The sequence below is a fragment of the Trachinotus anak genome, unplaced genomic scaffold (genome assembly GCF_046630095.1).
Source record: "Trachinotus anak isolate AG129_WGS33_773 ecotype Australia unplaced genomic scaffold, CSIRO_AGI_Tana_v1 ptg000010l, whole genome shotgun sequence".
In the NCBI taxonomy this organism is placed as follows: domain Eukaryota; kingdom Metazoa; phylum Chordata; class Actinopteri; order Carangiformes; family Carangidae; genus Trachinotus; species Trachinotus anak.
The window spans coordinates 4,220,535-4,237,837 of record NW_027273861.1 but is presented as its reverse complement, the minus strand read 5'-3'; the positions used below and the strand labels follow the sequence as shown (position 1 = coordinate 4,237,837).

The following is a 17,303-nucleotide window of genomic DNA, read 5'->3' as shown; positions in this document are numbered from 1 at the left end:
GAACATACGTGGCCCCTACTCTGTTGACACCATAAGACCAGCCAACATCCAACCTGCCCCAAGGTAACCTGACATTTCAAACAACAAATCTTCCCATGGCACTAACAGTTTGTGTCACTTTTTAATGATCCTCCCGGCTGTGGTATTCATCAATAACCTTGTCTAAATTCTGTCAAATAGCAGTGTGCCAGTGCGTAGATCACAGCCTCCTGCCTCCCATGTGAGAGCTCATTCAGCCAGCGGACCTGTCACCTCCAGCATGGTGTCGAAGCAGCAGCACAAGCCACCCACCATGGTGATTTCTACCAACACAGAGAAGCACAAAGGGATTGAATTTACACTGAGTTTTACACAGTCACTAAATTTCTGACACAGTTACTGAATCGATCTCTTTACCAACCTACATACAGCAGTTACCTTTTTATTACCTGATGATTCTGTGTCTCTTACATATGGCCTATCTTTGACTGCAGTTGCAGATGGGATCATGTTTTAATAAAGACAATGTTTCCACAAGGACTGGAGCATCCACACAGCATCTGATAGGCCAGTAAGTACAATGAATAAATGTGTAATACTGTCAAAGAGTGATGATGAGACAGACCCAAACATATAAGCCACAACACCATTGCTTTCCTTCCAGCTCTCCTGGGCTGCGTCCGTTGTGCTTAGGTGGGGTCTCTGGTTCTGCATTGAGGGAGTGCCTCATCATCAGCTCTCTGCACCACCAGATCAAGAAGACGACACCAGGTGAAGCTGTATGATTTCATCTGAGCAGCTGCAGCTTTCCCACAGGTATCTGCACAACTGTTTAAGACTCCACATACAGTAAAATAACATATGACATACAGGTCTTTGTTTAGTGGGAACACAACAGAAGACACAGGTCAGAAAAATGTATGATTGTTTAATTTATACACATTTGCAACTACAGCACATTAGTTGAATAAATATCACATAACATCACATTCGCTCCTCCCCACGGCTCCACCAGGGTAGTAAAAATTATCCTTCAAACAGTGTGGCTGTTGTATCAGAAACTACTCACTATCATAGAAATACATTTTAAAATGTTGTCTTTTATTTTAGTAGAACTTTAAAATGAATCAGAAACTGCTTTCAACTTTATATTACTAATCCATCACTTTTACAATATACACAATCTTAACATACAGTATTTCAAATAAACACCACAGTGAGACTCGTTGGGCAGAGGAATAAAGGGTGGTAATAAGCAGTGGAAGTGAGGCACAGGATGACTGTCCCTTGTGTTCTCGCAGGGTGACACACACACACACACACACACACACACACACACACACACACACATACACACACACACACACACACACAGTATGGCAAAATCAGACCATTAAAACAATAGCACTGCTCAAAGTTTAGGTTTACAGCACTTTCAACATAAGGCTGTTAAAATATGAAGGCATGACCTGAATGTGTCACCTCTGGCCAACAGCTCAAGAAAAAATTCTGAAGATGGCAACATGGAGCCTCCAGCCAGGGAAGAGAGCAGCCAGGTTTCTACAGTGGAGCTCAGTAAATACCAATAAAAGAAATAGTCTCAGTAACCATAACCACAAGTCCCCAAAGCGGCTTGATAGTATACATAAAAAGCTCTTGAGCAGTGCGCCTTCACCCACACACCAGGACAAGTTATGGACCCGTTTCTGGTGGGCCCCGATAATCTGAAAAACACTTCAGGGCCCAAAATGTTAAATTATGTTCTAAGAATATGAAAACAAACAAACTATATATATATATATATATATATATATATATATATATATATATATATATATATATATATATATATGTGTGTGTGTGTGTGTGTGTGTGTGTGTGTGTGTGTGTGTGTGTGTGTTGTTCTGTGGCATCAGAGGCAGTGCAATGATCAGATGTTAGTTTGTAACGTGGGCTAATAAAATGTGAACATCAGATTAAATACGGACACTAGAATTAAAAAAAAAAAATGCTGACGTAGCCGAGGCAGTGAGCAGCTCGTGCATATTAAACTGAGCAGTGCACCCATGTGGTAGTGGTAGTGACCTTGCAGGTGTCGGTGAGATAGAAATAGACTTCTGTCACCAGAGAGACGGACAGGCTCAACATCTTCACGCAGTAGGTGGCTGTAAGCAGACACCCGCCAGCAGCTGTGAGGCTTCACGGCAGAGGGCAGCGGAGCTGGCAGCCAGTTGGGCCACAAGTCATCGCAGAGGAGAGCAGGGTCGGGTCAAGGTTTAGAGGTGGCCCATTTCTGTTTCTCTTACTCCATGCCCCCTCAGGTGCCAAGGACTGGCATTAGCAAAATGGCCCAACCTGACTTTTCTATTGTGGCATAAAAGGGAATGTGTGACTGATTTTATGTTAACGTAAATTATCATGATAAGGGGAAGAAATATTCAAAGGCCTCACAGACTGGCAAAAGGCTGGAAGCTAAGTACAAACCACTAAGGCATCTTAGTGACATACGAAGGTACACTTTTAAGAGTAGCTAATGTATGGGAAGACTTGCTGACACACTGGTCGCGCTTCCTACATTTATTTTGACACAAATAAATGAAACCCCTCAGACACCAAACCCTTTCTTCATTTAGTTTAGTTCAACTTAACACTCAAATAAAAACATGTCCAAAGAAAAAAGGACATTTTTGTAAGTGGCCACTGGCCTTATGACTTCAGGCTCCGATAGAAAAATACACGTGCCAGGCATGTCACTTACAGCAGCAAGGAAGGACTGTAAAACAATTCACAAGTTGTAAAGAGAGACAGAGAGACTTTCCTATAGTAAAGAGACTGAGGTTACAAAGTAGAGGAGCTGACAGTAATAAGTTCCTGCTCCAAACCAGGGACTCCTGCTGCCCCTCAAACTCCAGTGGACTGAAGACCAGAGCAACAACTGTGGCAAATTTGTTATTAAGAACATCAGTATGTCTGCGTATGTGTGCATGCATGTGTATGTGTTTAGACAACATCTTGTGTTAAGAGTCACAAGCCTGAAGATCCACTGAAACAAAATCCCAAAGGTGTCAGTGGGCAAGTGCGTTTCTTTCTCCATCCCTCCATTTGGGGCAGCGTTATGTACGAATTTTCCTTTTATCTTCAAACAGTGAGCGAACTAAGTAGACCTGAACTGCCGACACCAGCATCATCACAATGAGATTTATAATCGACCAAAAGTTCACCCTGTCAAAGTTGCTCTCCTGGATGTTTCTGTCACGAGCCTCGAACGCGCGCAGCACCGTCTGGATCTGTACACTTTTGCCCAGCCGAGCCTTCACACTGTTGATGGTGTCCTGTAGGAGAGGAGACACACAGGTCAGAGCTGAACTTCAAAAAAAAACAAAAAAACAAGCTACAGTAAGAACTTTCAACTAGATTATTCTTCTTGTGTACCAGGTCTCTCTGGGGGTTTTGAAGTTGCAAACAAAGCAACTCAATCAGGTATGTTCCTTCTACCATGAGAGAACAAGTTCCTCCACAGCTGGAGGATACATTTCCTGTCTTTTAAGTGACGCCTATGTGACTTCTGACATAAATTACAGCTTCTGGTGAAGGGGGCGGTGCAGGCTACTGTGGTGCAAGCTGAAACAATTGGCTGCCCTCAGCCAATAGGTGAGAGTTCATGACATTGTCTATTCTTGTGACACTCTCCTTGTGACTTTGCCTGTATGTGGTGGATTGCAAGCTATTTTGTTGGCAGTCTGTGTGCTGGGTCATTTTGCTCGCCCTGTGTCATTGTGTGAGTGTAAGTGGCACAGTGACAAATGTCTCAACAGTAGAGAAGAGAGGGACAAAGTCTAATACACCCAGTGTGGAGAAACGAAACCACTTTTTTGGACTTCTTGCCAGTTTCATTCAGGCTCAAAAGTTAGCACTAACACAACCCTATTAAAAAAAACTAACTCTGAAATGTGTTGCATGTCAGGCTTCATCATCTTTGTCAGACTGGCTGCACCCTCACCATAATGTCTTCCAGCTTCATGTCCAGCATGTCTGTTCCATGAACATACTCCTTCCAGTCATCTGGGTCTTCATCTACATTCATGTTGTCCAGGATCAACTCAAAGAAGATGATCTTCTCAGAGACTGCGCTGAACGTGTTGTCGAAGCAGAACATGTAGTCTCCATCCTCAGTTTCAACACTGCAGGGGAGCACAGGCAGAAAGAGCTTGCATATGGATCTGTCATTAATGTCAGTGTATGTGTGGGAATGACAGTGAGCCTGAACCTGAATCCATGTTACTTACGTGTGCACGCCATCTGATTTACGGTAGTCACTGAACAGCACTTGGCCAGAGGGGGAGGAGATGAAGAAATCTACATCGAGACCTGCACCATCTAATACCTGCGGACGATGGGGCGGACACACACACACACACACACACACACACACACACACACACACACACACAAAGGTAAATGGGACAGAGACAAAAATCCAAAGTTTGACAGGCATTAAAACAAGTTTGTGTGGGCTGATATTTTCTCCAGAGTGTGTAGCAGCAGTTAATTACCTCTGCCAAGGAGATTATGTTTACACCTGAGTCTGTTTATTTTTCAGCAGAATTATACAAAAAGTACATAAACTGATTTACACCAAACTTGGTGGAAGGATGGGGAAAGATCCAGGGAAGAACCCATTCAATTTTAAGGCAGATCTGGATCGTTTACTATGAATTTGTTTTTTGTTTTTTTGTTTTTTCTTGTTTGACACTGGCTTTGGTTCAGATCTGTGCTCTGTATGTGCCCTTGTAGTTTCTGTAATAATTTATTTCATGCACTACATGTGGCAAATGCTAGATTTCTTTCTGTCAAGGTCTTCCTCATCCTCCACTGGAAGTGATAAACCTGGACACCTTGTCCTCCATGGTAGACGCTACAACAAACAAACATAAAATGCTTGAGATTTCTCCCACGGGCAATAACAATGGCAGCTCCCTGACTTACCCTAACTTCTAGTCACACCAGAAAGTACAACTCAGTGTTTCACTCAGTACTGTGAGCTGACCAGCTGAACAGGTTTCCACCTACACATGTGTGCCACATACCCTACAGGTTCCCAGCCACAAAAGACCTTTTGATTCAACCCAGCTGTTTACCAGTGTTGTTTGTATAAATGTTCTATGTAAAAGAGAACTAACATGCATACAACGCCGACAGTAACCAACATAAAAAGGAACAATCAACAGGTTTGACGAGTGTAATGTTATGTCAATGTTGCCCCTCGGTTGTGGGTCATCGCAGGTTTAGCAGACTGGATACAGGAGAGAGCTGGTTATCTGTTTTCTCAGTTAACGTTACAATTTCTTACGATATTATTCCTGTCATGTGAGTGTTTGTGACCTGATATTCAATCTCCAGTGAGGCATCTTTCTTCATGGTCTGGTAGAAACACTCCTTTCGACCGGCGGGTAGAGTGAATGTGAAGTCGCTGTCCATAGACTGGGAGAAGGCAGCCAGCACCACGAACCTCTCCGAGAATAGGGCAATAAACACGGACAGCACACACAGAAATGCCCGGACTACCTCCATAGTCAAACCTACTAGCTAAAAGTCCGAAAGAGCCAAAACGGTGTGACAAGAGCCCGCCACTGTGTCGGTAGGCGGGCAGTAGAGCAGCTAGCTATGTTCGCCCAAACTTCACTTCTGTAGAAATGTTCTCACTCTACTGAAGACTGTCGAAAGTTCAGGACCCCACCGGCTTAAATCAACAACGCATTTTTATTCATTATTTAAAACAATATCGGATCCGTTCATTAATCTGTTTTAGGTTATACTAGTTGAAGTTATTTTCTATATATCATGTTTATCATTCGATATACATTTGATACAATTTAAAAAAAAATGTACAGGCACATTTTTTAGGGCACTTCTCGAACTGCACTTTGGGATATGTAGTTCTTTTGGTCCATGTGCAATAAACAGATGGGACCATAGTGTAATCAGAAAATCAAATTCATTTAATGGCAAAACTGTAATTGACCAACACAAGAACCTAATTAAATTTAAGAAAGGAAGACATAGTTGACAATATTTAAACGTATAAAGATGTGTTTTCAGAGGGGCAAATTTTATTTGGTCTATAGACTCACCGGTCTAAAATATATCATGGAAATTTTTTGACACTTAAATTTACTCAGCTGTTGGAATATCTACAAAAAACTAAATGAAACATGGTTAAAATGACAGACATTATGACACATTGATGGAATAATATAATTCAGCTGCATTGAGTCTTTAGCTTTGACAAGGAATGATTGTTTTCAAATGATCCTATCGGGATTTTTTGAAATGCACATTTTTATACTATTTGGAGGTGTTGTGCGGTGTCGGGGGGAAAAAAGTACACAGTGTTCACATTCCCCACAGCACTCACCCCACACCTTATAGAGAGATTTGAGCCTCCACATAAATACTTTTATGAAGCCATATCAACATTACAGGCAATTCTTTTGAAATGTTTGACATTAAACGGTTGTGCAATAACTTTGAATGTGTCATGCTTTGGTAATTTGCTTATCAATAAATATGTGACGCGTCCTGCTCCACAGCCACCAACTCATCCTCAATCCGGGGGGGCGGGGCGTTTCTCAGACACGGTGTTGCTGCGTCTGTTCTGATTGGTCCACAAAGCCTCAGCTGTGATTTGATTGGTCGGACGTGGAGCGTGGGTTGAACATACCGAGAGCCAGCTACCCGTCAACAGCAGTAGCTACTAATGCTGAAAAAGAGGCGGACAACTGGTCCGCACAATGACAATTAGCACACCTCAAGTGTAGGTCTTAGCCAGAGAATACAGTCGTTTGTTAATTAGTAATTAAAGCAGGCCTCAAGCTTGTCTGCGGTGTATTGTGTAGCCTGAGAGATTAGAAAAAACCCCAAAGAGCGAGGATGTTGGTCCCCGCGGGAAGATAATGAAGAGGCTGCGCGTTTTGTTGGTGTGCCTCGTTGTAGCTCTCCTGTGCTGGTAAGCCTCTCCCGACATCTCCACCTCTATTTACATTACCAACAACATGTCAGACAACTGACAGTTGTAACAATAGGAGAAACACGTTTCATGATTATCATACTGTCCGCCCCGTCGCTTTGTTTGATGTGTTTTGTCGCATAATATCCGTTAGTCATCAATGAACCATCCCAGAACAGAGCTAACGTTGTTACAGTGTGTGGTGAGATGTTTAGTTGACCTCCACCTCAGAACAGGATGGTTTTTATTGGTTAAATTGACATAAGTTGTTCATAAACTTTGTTTTTAAACTATATTTTAGGTGGTTAGTAGATTAGCTATATTCAGCTGTTGAATAGTAGCACAGCTAGCTAACCTAAACCAGTCAAGTTGGGATGTGCTGTTGATGAAGAAACACTGAAAGTGACCATAGCAAGCTGCTGTCTCTACAACATTTATAATACTGCAATTATAACTTCCTCTCCTTGTTACTTGGGGCTTCAATTTACCATTATTTAACTATGGGTAATTTTTCAATTAATGAAGTTATCAATTTAAAGAAATACCAAAAATTCTGACTAGCTGGTAAAGTCCAGCTAGTCAGTGTAGGCAACAGATATAAACCCAGAGTGACTGTATTTAAAAGCATCAGAAACATTAGGGAAGAAAAGGTTGCCATTGTTAGTTTAATTGAGAAATTATCATTTAAAAAATCAGTGGTTTTTAACTTAGGATTCACCTCATGTCACCCGTAGATAAAAAATCAGAAGATACTTAAATGTCTCTGGACAACACGGGCAGGCTTGAGGCTACAGTCAGTGTACAGGTGAAAACATCATTATACAGATGTAACAGATCTGTCATTACATTCTACAGTGTCACCGATGATTGTAGTTCTTCAGGAAAGCACGTGCACACAGGTTTGACATTTGGTAGATTAACACAACTCATGAATTTGTTTAATCTCAGCAGCACGAAGCAGGCAACAATGCACAGGGTTTGTGAAATGGGATTAACAGGCCAGCTAACATGCCTCCTTTATCCAGATTGGTGACTCAGGAGCAGTTAACTATCCAGTGTGTGGCCTGCAGGCCGTATGTGTCTCTCTCCAGTAGTTGGGACAACCGTTCACTATCACTTTTCTTGACAATATAGAAACTTGGATGACTGTTTTTGTTTTTTTGGTAGAGCAGATAATCTAAATCATAATATTTGGTTGTAAAAGCATGTTCATACCTTGAAACTCCAACAAATGAGCTGTCCATTATAGTCTGTCTCTGACTTTCGATGTGTCGTCACTTGTTGCTGTGTCAGTCACTGTCACCGTCAGTAATCACTGTGCTATTAACTGAGTGCCAACAAATAGATGTAACAGATGGTATCCATTTCTTTCACACTTCAGATCCCTGATCTAAAAGAGTCTAAAACCAGTGGTGTTTTTTTTCCTCCTCTCTGGTTCCTCACAGCATCGGAAACAGATTTTAGTGCTCATGTTTTATTTATTATCATCACAAGGATTAGCACAACGCATTGTCCTCAGTATAAGTAAAGCCTTCTCCAGTACAGTCTGGTATATTACCTTCATAGTACTCATGCTTCACAAAAACAGGCAAACTCATATAAAACAAGTCTAAAAATATGGTCAAACTGAAAAGAGGAACACTAGCTCACTGGTTTTTACCTTTTTATTCTGAAGAATCACCACTTTCCCCTAGACTAGATTATTTTTAAAAAGAGTTCAGCTATTGCTCAGATAGGCTTTAGAGTGACTGATCGTCTTTATGGCAGACAAACAAAGAAGGATGAGAGCAGAGCATGAAAACACAACAGCTAGGCAGAACGGGGTGCTTCTCTATGCCTCCTGAAGGCAAGTGAAAGAGAAATATGATCGAGATATACATAGGGCAGTACAAAGGAATTATTGAATTATAAATGCAATCAACGAAGAAGACAGCCTTTAATCCTTTCTAACGGTTATGTTTGATTACAGCCTTGCACCTCAGGTGTCTGCTTCCCTAAACATTGGTGCACTTTTTCACTTTCCTCCAAACTATCAACCATGCAACCACAAGCACAGACTTCATTACTAATGCAAACCCTTTTAAGCGTGTTGCTGTCGGCCTCTCGCTCCTCCGTGCCAACTCTCACACATCCCAGTGGCAACAGAGAAACAGGGAATGCAGTCCTCACAGTAATCCTAAGGTTTCCAAGGCAGCAGTGATTTTAGGCATAGAGAGTGGCTCTGTATTTGGAGATTGGTGGCAAGAGACAGTGGTGGAGGGGGGGTTAATTCTGTGTTGGTTTTAATAACTGTGCTGTGCTGTTTGAAATGGCCAGGGCTAATATTGATATTTTAGATTCAGGTTCCATGGCTCTATGTGAAGTTGTGTCCTCTTTAAAATACTGTGAGGCTGCTGTATCAGCTCAGCTAGACGCCTTTATGCTGCAGTGCTTAGAGAGGCACAGCAGAGCGTCCTGTGTGTGTGTGTGTGTGTGTGTGTGTGTGTGTGTGTGTGTGTGTGTGTGTGTGTGTGTGTGTGTTGTGCTGCCCCCTTCACTTGCACATTCAGCAACAGGGATTTTACTGTGTTTATAGTATGGTAACTCAGGCTGTTGACATCAGCATCACTGGAGAAAGTGTGTACATGTGTGCTTGAGAGTGTTTTGTGTGAAGGTGCATATTTCCAGCCAGGTTGATTGTCAGTAATGATAGCTTTTCTCCCTAATTGGATTTTAAATCCAGTCCAGAGATGTTGAGATGCTGAGTCTGGTGTGTCAGCGTAGTAACACAACTGTCATTTCAGGTTACAAACTCACAGAACTCACTGTTGTTTATCCCAATCACTTGACACCTTTCTCTACCTGAGAGGCAAAATAAAAGTTGGATTATGATTATGATCATTGTATGTACAGGATCATGCTCAAGAGAAACAGCTGCATGTCTTGTCATCCTCTCATTCTGTCCTCCTGTAAGATGCTGATTAGTTTCACAGCCGTTTGAAGATTATTATTATTACGTAACGTGATTAGCCCTCATGAGATAACTCTGCAGCCAAATGACCAGCTGGGGATTTTCTAATATATTCTCTTAGACTGCAGACACACTTTAATGTGCAATAGCACATCAAAACTAAAAAAGGATTACAGTTCTCTCAGCATGTGCAGGTGCAATAAAGTTGTGCTGTTGAATGCTCAATCTGTAGACACGCCCGATTGTTGCATAATTAAGGGTTTGTGCTGTTGATTAGTCTTGATGTAATTAAATTACTTTGAAATGGCTTTAGGGTATTGAGGTATATATTTTTTTCTGTGTTTTGATGTTCATGTTGTGTGTTCTGACTCAACCCAGTGAGAAAACACTGCAGGGTTTTACTTGTCCAACCTGTTTCCTTTCAAAGATATCTATAGGATGAGAGGGTCTTCTCGGGCTGTCACGTGCCGTCCGCTCCCAGATCGGCGTTTCCCTTCACACATTTCCAGTTGTTAAGTCTTATGAGCTTCTGTTTTGTAACACAACAACAGAAACATTTTGGGCATAAAAATACCCAGAAAAAGGTCACAATGAGTTAGCAGGCAAATAGAGTATAGTAAAATATGGCATCATCCTCTGAAAGTATTTCTTGACTGTGGCCTCCTCTGTCTGGTGTCCTCCATAATTTGGTCAAAGACAACGTGAGCACTGTACAAAGAAGCAGGCCCGGGTATAGCTTGAGGACCCTCTCGTTAAAAGAACTATGTGTTCAGCCCACATCGTAAAAGTTCCCCTTTTTTGGGGGCAGTTGTTACATAAGTAGATCCTCCTTGTGTAGCCAATCTGCATCAGTAGCCCGGGAGCCTGTTGTCAATGATAGCACTGCTTGTATTTCTGAACAGTAGATACACACCAGCACCTGTAAAGGGCGCTGAGAGCAAATGACAGAGAAACAGGGAAAGCTCTGTATGTGTTTTTGGCTGATCCAGCAATGATGGGGAGGGGGAACGGGGGGGTGGGTTGGAACATGAAGGTGAAATGGAAAGTAACAAAACCTGCCTTGGGACACAACAATGCTACTTACTTAAGCCTTTTCCTGAAGCTCATCACCTCCCAGCTGCTCATTTCATCCATTTCATCGTAACTTTCATGCTCCTGCAGTTTACAGCATGTGTGTCCATACACGTGCTTAGTTTTTCTCTCCTCATTAGACCACCCCTTTGTTGTTCTGGTGTTGTCCCTCTAGAAAACCTGGGCACCGTGACTGCTGCCACTGATCGAAGGGTGAAGGATAAATTAAAATGGATATCTGCAGTAATAATCTGTAGTATTTTCCTAGTGTTTACGCCATTTCAGCTATTGTAACAGGACGTTGCCACATTCTGACTTCATGCTGACTGATGGCCAACCTAGAGGACTTGAAATATGTTATCCAGTCATATATGCTCCTGTACTACCTTTTATATCTGAAACTTCTTCATGCTTTACTTATGACAAGGCACCCACATACTGTGTTGTCATGCTGTGCAAGTCATGTGCATGTGGACGCACAGATAAGACGTGAGCTGAAGTCCGGCCAAGTACTGCGTACTGGAAAATAACTCTTTTATGTCACAGTATTAAAGGATCTCATCATGGAGAAAATTCAATAAGCTCACACATATACAGAGAAGAGCTTGGAGAGTATCCATGTTGTAGTTTGTCACTAAGGAACTGTCTTGTCACTTGCCTAACTTTAGCATATCTCACCTCTGTGTGTTTTATCTAAGGTACTCTTTCTCAAACAGAGGAATCTAAAGTATTGACTGAGTTGCAATGAATGGGATCATATAGGTTCCTAAAGCAGAACAGAAGAAAGCCCCGAGGTCATCTGTCAGAGCAAACATGACATTTCACCTACATGTACATATACATAACGAACTTCGATACTTTCATGGCATCCCTGAATAGTTTAGATAATACTGAATATTGAAAAATGCCTTTGCTACACAAACAGATTGTAGAGGCATGCAGGAAAAACACTACATTACACCCAGACGTGGGTATAAAAATATCAAAGAGATCAAAAGTGTGCCTTCATTTTATCACACTCGATGCCAGTAGCTTGCGATGCAGTATATGCGGAAAACAACATTGCTGATAAGACCAGACTTAGACCATGAATTTAATGAAATACTTGAACGTGCATGGAATCAATTCAAGAGCAGAAGGTTGCTCTGGGTTCAACTGAAAGAAGAATAGATGGCAGCGTTCCAGTCCATCCAATTACTGAGGATGGTGCTGTGACTGGGATTTTAGCAGGTAAAGTTTGGGAAACATAAAAATTCAACTTGCATGATTGTCTACAAAGTGTAAAAGTTGCTGTAAAAGGTGTCGCAACTTGAACTCATTATTAGGTTTATATGTGTAAAAATGCCAAAAAGCTAAAAAAATAAAACTAAAGTTTTTTTAACATAATGTGTAATGTAACTTTCTTTTTGTAAAAATGGATTTTATAAAATTAGTATTTATAAAAAAGTGTTGTTGAGGAACTGGTATCGTTACTGGTATCAAAAATTTACCCAGCTTTTTCTACATGTCATCCTTAGTCATCATGGTCAGTGAGCAGAGCAGACTCAGGCTTCTTGTTCTCGGTCGAAGTCGTTGGTTAAGTTTTCTCTGTTTAATCAAAACTTACCGAATAAAGTGTCTCATGTTTCTGCTTTTTCAGAATTCAATTTGAAAACTAGATTAGGGCTCAAATGATCAGTCATACTTTAATCAACAGAAAATTCATTCTTTTAAGTAAATTATCGAATAAAAATGCCAAATGTTTACAGGTCTCAAATTTGTTATTTATTTTCTTCGTGATATAAAATAGTGTTTCTTTATGGACATATAAATTAAGCAATTAGAAGACATTACTTTGCCTCTGACAGTTGCTTGCCCGCTGTATATGTAGGTTGTAATGAAATACTCTATCTGTGAGATTGGGTCTAATCAGCTGTCAGTGGATGCTTTATGCCTTTTGCATCCCTGATTTAAAATTCAGCAATAAAAGCTTCCTTTTGCTGGACTGTTGGCTTAGAGAGGAGAGGCTCAGTAAGTGAGAGTCCTTCTTTCTGCTGTTGTCGCAGCCGGCCACGGTGAAGCACTGAAAGCCAGCAGCTCTAGTTTTATATGAGGAGACAGAGCTGGATTGAAGCTCCAGAGCACACTATTGTTCCTGCCCACTGGCCATGGAGACCGATGAGCTCTCAGCGCTCTTTTGCCTGCTGGCCCTCCTGTCTCCCAGCTGCATAATTGTTGTCAGTGCTTCACACCGGCACCTTTTTACAACACAAGTAATGTGAAGGAGTCCAGGAGAGACAGCACCTGAGGTAGATTCATGTCAGGTGAAGTGAGTAGATCAAAACTGAACTGGATGAACTGGTTGATCAAAACAATTTCCTGGGATAATTATAATGATCATAGGGGCCCTGCAGTGAGCATGGTCTGTGCCAAATTCATAATCCAGTCAGACTGCAGTTTAGACAGTGCTGCTAGTTTCTTCACACCTCCCACAGCGTGTGGTAAACAGTCATCACTTGGTAGTGAGGGGAAGAACAATGAGGAGAACCCCGACTTCATTAATCTACTTTGTGTTTACATAGCTGCGCTCTCTTTAGGGGGTAGTTAGTGTGGAGGTAATGGTGCATTCAAACACCTGGACAACTGACAAACACACTAACTGGTTTGACATCACAGTGTTCAGAGTTAATTCTGAACAAAGACAGAACGTAAAATGACAACAGTATCACCCTGAAGCATAAACATCAGCGACATGTTGTCTCTATCAGGTTTTTTTTTTTGCCTTTTGCCATCTGCCAAAGCGGATGCTAAAAATGACCACAGTGAGTATGCTCACTTTCAGTTTTGTGTCAATCCACCTTGTCTCTCACTTCCTTTGCTCAGCTTTCAGATGGCACTTTCAAAGCTCGATCAGTCTTGGACCCTGCAGATGTATTTGGAGACATGAACATAGTTTCGTGTTGTGAAGTTTGTGTCATGAAGTTGCAGGTTTCTCACAAAATGGGGTAAAAACTAATGTGTTGAGTCTCTTAGGAGTAAAATTGTGCAGAGAGACTTGCTTATGATGATCCTTATTTTCTGGCAGCAAGAACTTCTTTGCAGAATCCTGTTGCTCACATAATATTTTTCTGGGAAAAGTTAGGCCTGCAGTGAGAGCTGAATGCAGGCCAGTGCCCTGAGGCTCTGACAGTGGTTGAGAAAGAAAATAGCAGTGTTTACTGTGTTGGTGAACAGTACTCTGAGGGTGGAGATTGTTAGGTCTTAAAGGTGGAGACTTGCGTCAGAAGCAGAACACTGATGCCGTTTTATCGCGTATGTTTGCTTGTGTGAAAAGAGGGTATGGCAAAGGGAGGAGAGTTGATTGATGTGACTATTTGACAACTGAGCAGCCAACTTTTGTCAGCAGTCAACTTTTTGTGCTTGTATAGTAAACAGACCTTCACAATGGAAGAGGTTCTTTAATTGTATGAGCCTAAAACAACTCAAGGCGTGAACATTTTCCATTTGCAGCTGTTTGAATGCTTCTTAGCATGACTGACAGCTGGACACTGTGGTGACTTGTGGTTAGTTCACTTCACCAAAACCAGGAGTTGCTTTGCTTTTTCCTGTGCTGCTACAGAAAGGGACTATTTTTCTCCTCCTGAAAATGCTCTGGTTTCTTCTCCTCCCCTCCCCCTCTCCTGCTTGCTGCTCTTGACTGTTTACCTTCAGCAGCTCCTGAGTGGCTCTCAGACATGTACTGTGTGTGTGTGTGTGTGTGTGGGGGGAGGAGGTGAGGGTCTATCTCTCTATTTCTTTGTTGATGGCTTAGAGCTGCAAGTGTCTAACTGTCAGTGTGTATGTGTGTTCATGTGCCTTTTAACTGTGTTGGTGAGGCCCTGTCCACAGTGGTCACACAGGGCTACTAAAGAACACTGTGTACTAAAGCTAATGAGGGCGTGTTTCGCTGAAGCTTGCACATAAAAACAAACCAATACCATCAAATCTACTTTCTTCAAGCCGCCTGCTAAATGCAAGATCCCATTGTTTTATATCACAGGCCAGAATAATGACACTTGTAATGGACACTGGAATCAAATGGACAATATGTTCCCATTGTTTCAGATTAGTTAAACATGAGTAAATGTGTTGTTAAAAGCCAGAATATCACAGTATTCACGTCAGTTTCCTGTCTTTATTCAGTTGTTTTCTTGCTCGTCATGAGGCCACTGTTTGCATTGAAGTACATATGGTTAATGTAAATCTTTCACCATGCTACAGCACGTTGGTACACTGTGTACTGATGTGAATGTTTGATGAGTTTTTGTTCCCCACTGTGCCTGCTGATGCATACATACTGACCAAGAATGCACGTGCATTGTTGTATCCTCGCCCACCCATGCCAGCCCATGCTGAAAAATGGCTTTTCCTATCAAATGACATTATATCACATGACTGCGTCTGTCAGTCCTATTGTCCGGAGCCAGTGTTCCTGATGTCACATTCCCAAGCCTCTTTGATCCCTGTCTGACTGGGACTAGTGCGACGCTTCACACCGTCACAGCTTCAATGTCGCCGCCATGCTGTGTCTGAGAGTCTTTGTATTAGAGAGGATATGTGTGCTTCATTTCACTGCTGATAAATGTGGTCTTATACTGGCACTTATCAGACTGATGTATGATATGATTCTGAACAGAGCAGAAGCAGATGTGAAGTCCATCTCTTGGTTTTGGTTTCTCTTATCAGCCCAGATGATGATATAAATACTTCATTTTATAAACAGTGATTTGAATAAATGTAAAATAGAGGCTTGACACATTTATATGTTCATCATCCCTGAGAATAATGTTCTTCCAATTCAATATATGTTGGATTTAATTTAATCCATACTGATTCATGCATTTAATTTTTTTTTCTCTTTTAAATTTTAATTGCAAATTTAATGTGATGTTTACAAAAAATTGTTCACTATTTTATTTCGATTAATTGATTGTAGTCTTTCAGTAGAGCAGTGTTGGCATAATATTGAATTGTGAGTCATCATAATCTAGTTATATAATATATTAATACTTATATAGTCCAGTTTCATTATGATACAACTACATACTAGAGGGAGCACAAACCTATTTCTAAGCTCCAAGTGTGGATCAAACCAGGGCTGAGCCATATGCAAGATATTGTCATTGCGATATGAGCCATGATTATAGTGGGAAGGGTAATTTTTGCATTTAATCTGCACCAAAAGAAAATGATTTTAATCTTTTTTAAAATTAATTATTCAGTCCTACATCAAACTAAAGCTGCAAGAGTTAATTATTAATCGATTAAGAATTTTAATAATAGATGAAAAAAATAGCAAATATTCTCAGGTTGCAGCTTCTGAAGTTTGTATGTGTCATACTTTATTTTAATCCTTTTTTTTTGTCACTTATGCTAACACACTGGTTATATCTAAGGTTTGAACTGTTGGACTAATTAAATCTTGATTACATTAGGGGCTGTCAGAAATTATAGAGGCTGTTTTTCACTCTTTTCTGTAATTTTAACAGAACAAACAATTAGTCAAGAGAATAATCAACAAATTAATCAATAATGAAAACAATTGTCAGTTGCCTGTCAAAACCTGTCATTGCATGAACATCAGCTGATGATTCATCATGTTCGTGCTCAGGCTCTCTCTGCCAGAGGGCTGTTTAGATGATCTTTAGTTGTTCGTCTGAATTGTTGCATTTCTAACTGAAGTGGAACAACATGCAGCTCTCCATAAAGTGGATCTGGATATATCTCAGTGTAGCAGTCATGTTAGGTAAACACAATCTTACAGGAGCAGCAGCCTTTCTTCTTCCAGGTGACTTGACCTACTTGGTGCCACAGGGCAATTTCCAAATAGAGGTGTGTCTGTTCATTCACATTACATCCTAGAGAATGGCTGCTGTGTGCATTTGGAAGTATTTATGTGCGTCACGGAGCCAGTGTAGCAAAAGAGGGATCGTTGTAGATCAAGAAGACAAACAAGCTTTACAAATTATTATAAATGGTTTATTGCCCTTATTTTCTAACTTGAACTTAAGTGTTTTTTTAATTATCAGATTGTGATTGTGATCTGGCTCTCAGGAGGAACCGGATGAAGTGGTGTCATTCTGCCAGGAACTACTGGGTCTGTTCCAGAGTGTTTTATTAGCATGGCATTTCAAAGCCACCGATCAAGTTCTGCCCAAACAGAAGTGGCACTTTGCTGTGAGCTTCATAAATGCAAGTAATAAGAATAATAATAAGCTCCCTGTTTAAAATGAAGGTGGCCAAATGAGTAATTTATTTTATTTAATAAACAATAATTTT

At 41.0% G+C, this 17,303-nt stretch overlaps 2 protein-coding genes across 5 annotated transcripts in view; one reads left to right on the top strand and one right to left on the bottom strand.

The window, feature by feature from the left end:
- Positions 1-887: 887 nt before the first annotated feature.
- tmed5 (transmembrane p24 trafficking protein 5) lies at positions 888-5,702 on the bottom strand. Its single transcript, XM_071487002.1, has 4 exons — positions 5,362-5,702; positions 4,266-4,363; positions 3,980-4,160; positions 888-3,311 (listed from the first exon to the last, which is right to left on the bottom strand). The coding sequence occupies exons 1-4, from the start codon at positions 5,548-5,550 to the stop codon at positions 3,093-3,095; spliced, it is 687 nt and encodes a 228-aa protein (XP_071343103.1). The 5' UTR covers positions 5,551-5,702; the 3' UTR covers positions 888-3,092.
- Positions 5,703-6,715: 1,013 nt separating this feature from the next.
- Positions 6,716-17,303, top strand: part of suco (SUN domain containing ossification factor) — a 46,315-nt gene continuing 35,727 nt past the window's right edge. For all 4 annotated transcript variants that reach the window (XM_071486992.1, XM_071486991.1, XM_071486990.1 and 1 more), the window contains exon 1: positions 6,716-6,985. In XM_071486992.1, the coding sequence (XP_071343093.1) occupies positions 6,933-6,985 (53 nt within the window). In that variant the 5' untranslated portion in view covers positions 6,716-6,932. The remainder of the gene's footprint in view (positions 6,986-17,303) is intronic.

Excerpts from the sequence above, each read along its gene's own strand:
- tmed5 (XM_071487002.1), bottom strand. The coding sequence starts at position 5,550 with ATGGAGGTAGTCCGGGCATTTCTGTGTGTGCTGTCCGTGTTTATTGCC. Across the intron at positions 4,364-5,361 it reads CACTGGAGATTGAATATCAG|GTATTAGATGGTGCAGGTCT; the intron begins GTCACAAACACT and ends CATCGTCCGCAG. Across the intron at positions 4,161-4,265 it reads AAATCAGATGGCGTGCACAC|TGTTGAAACTGAGGATGGAG; the intron begins GTAAGTAACATG and ends GCTCCCCTGCAG.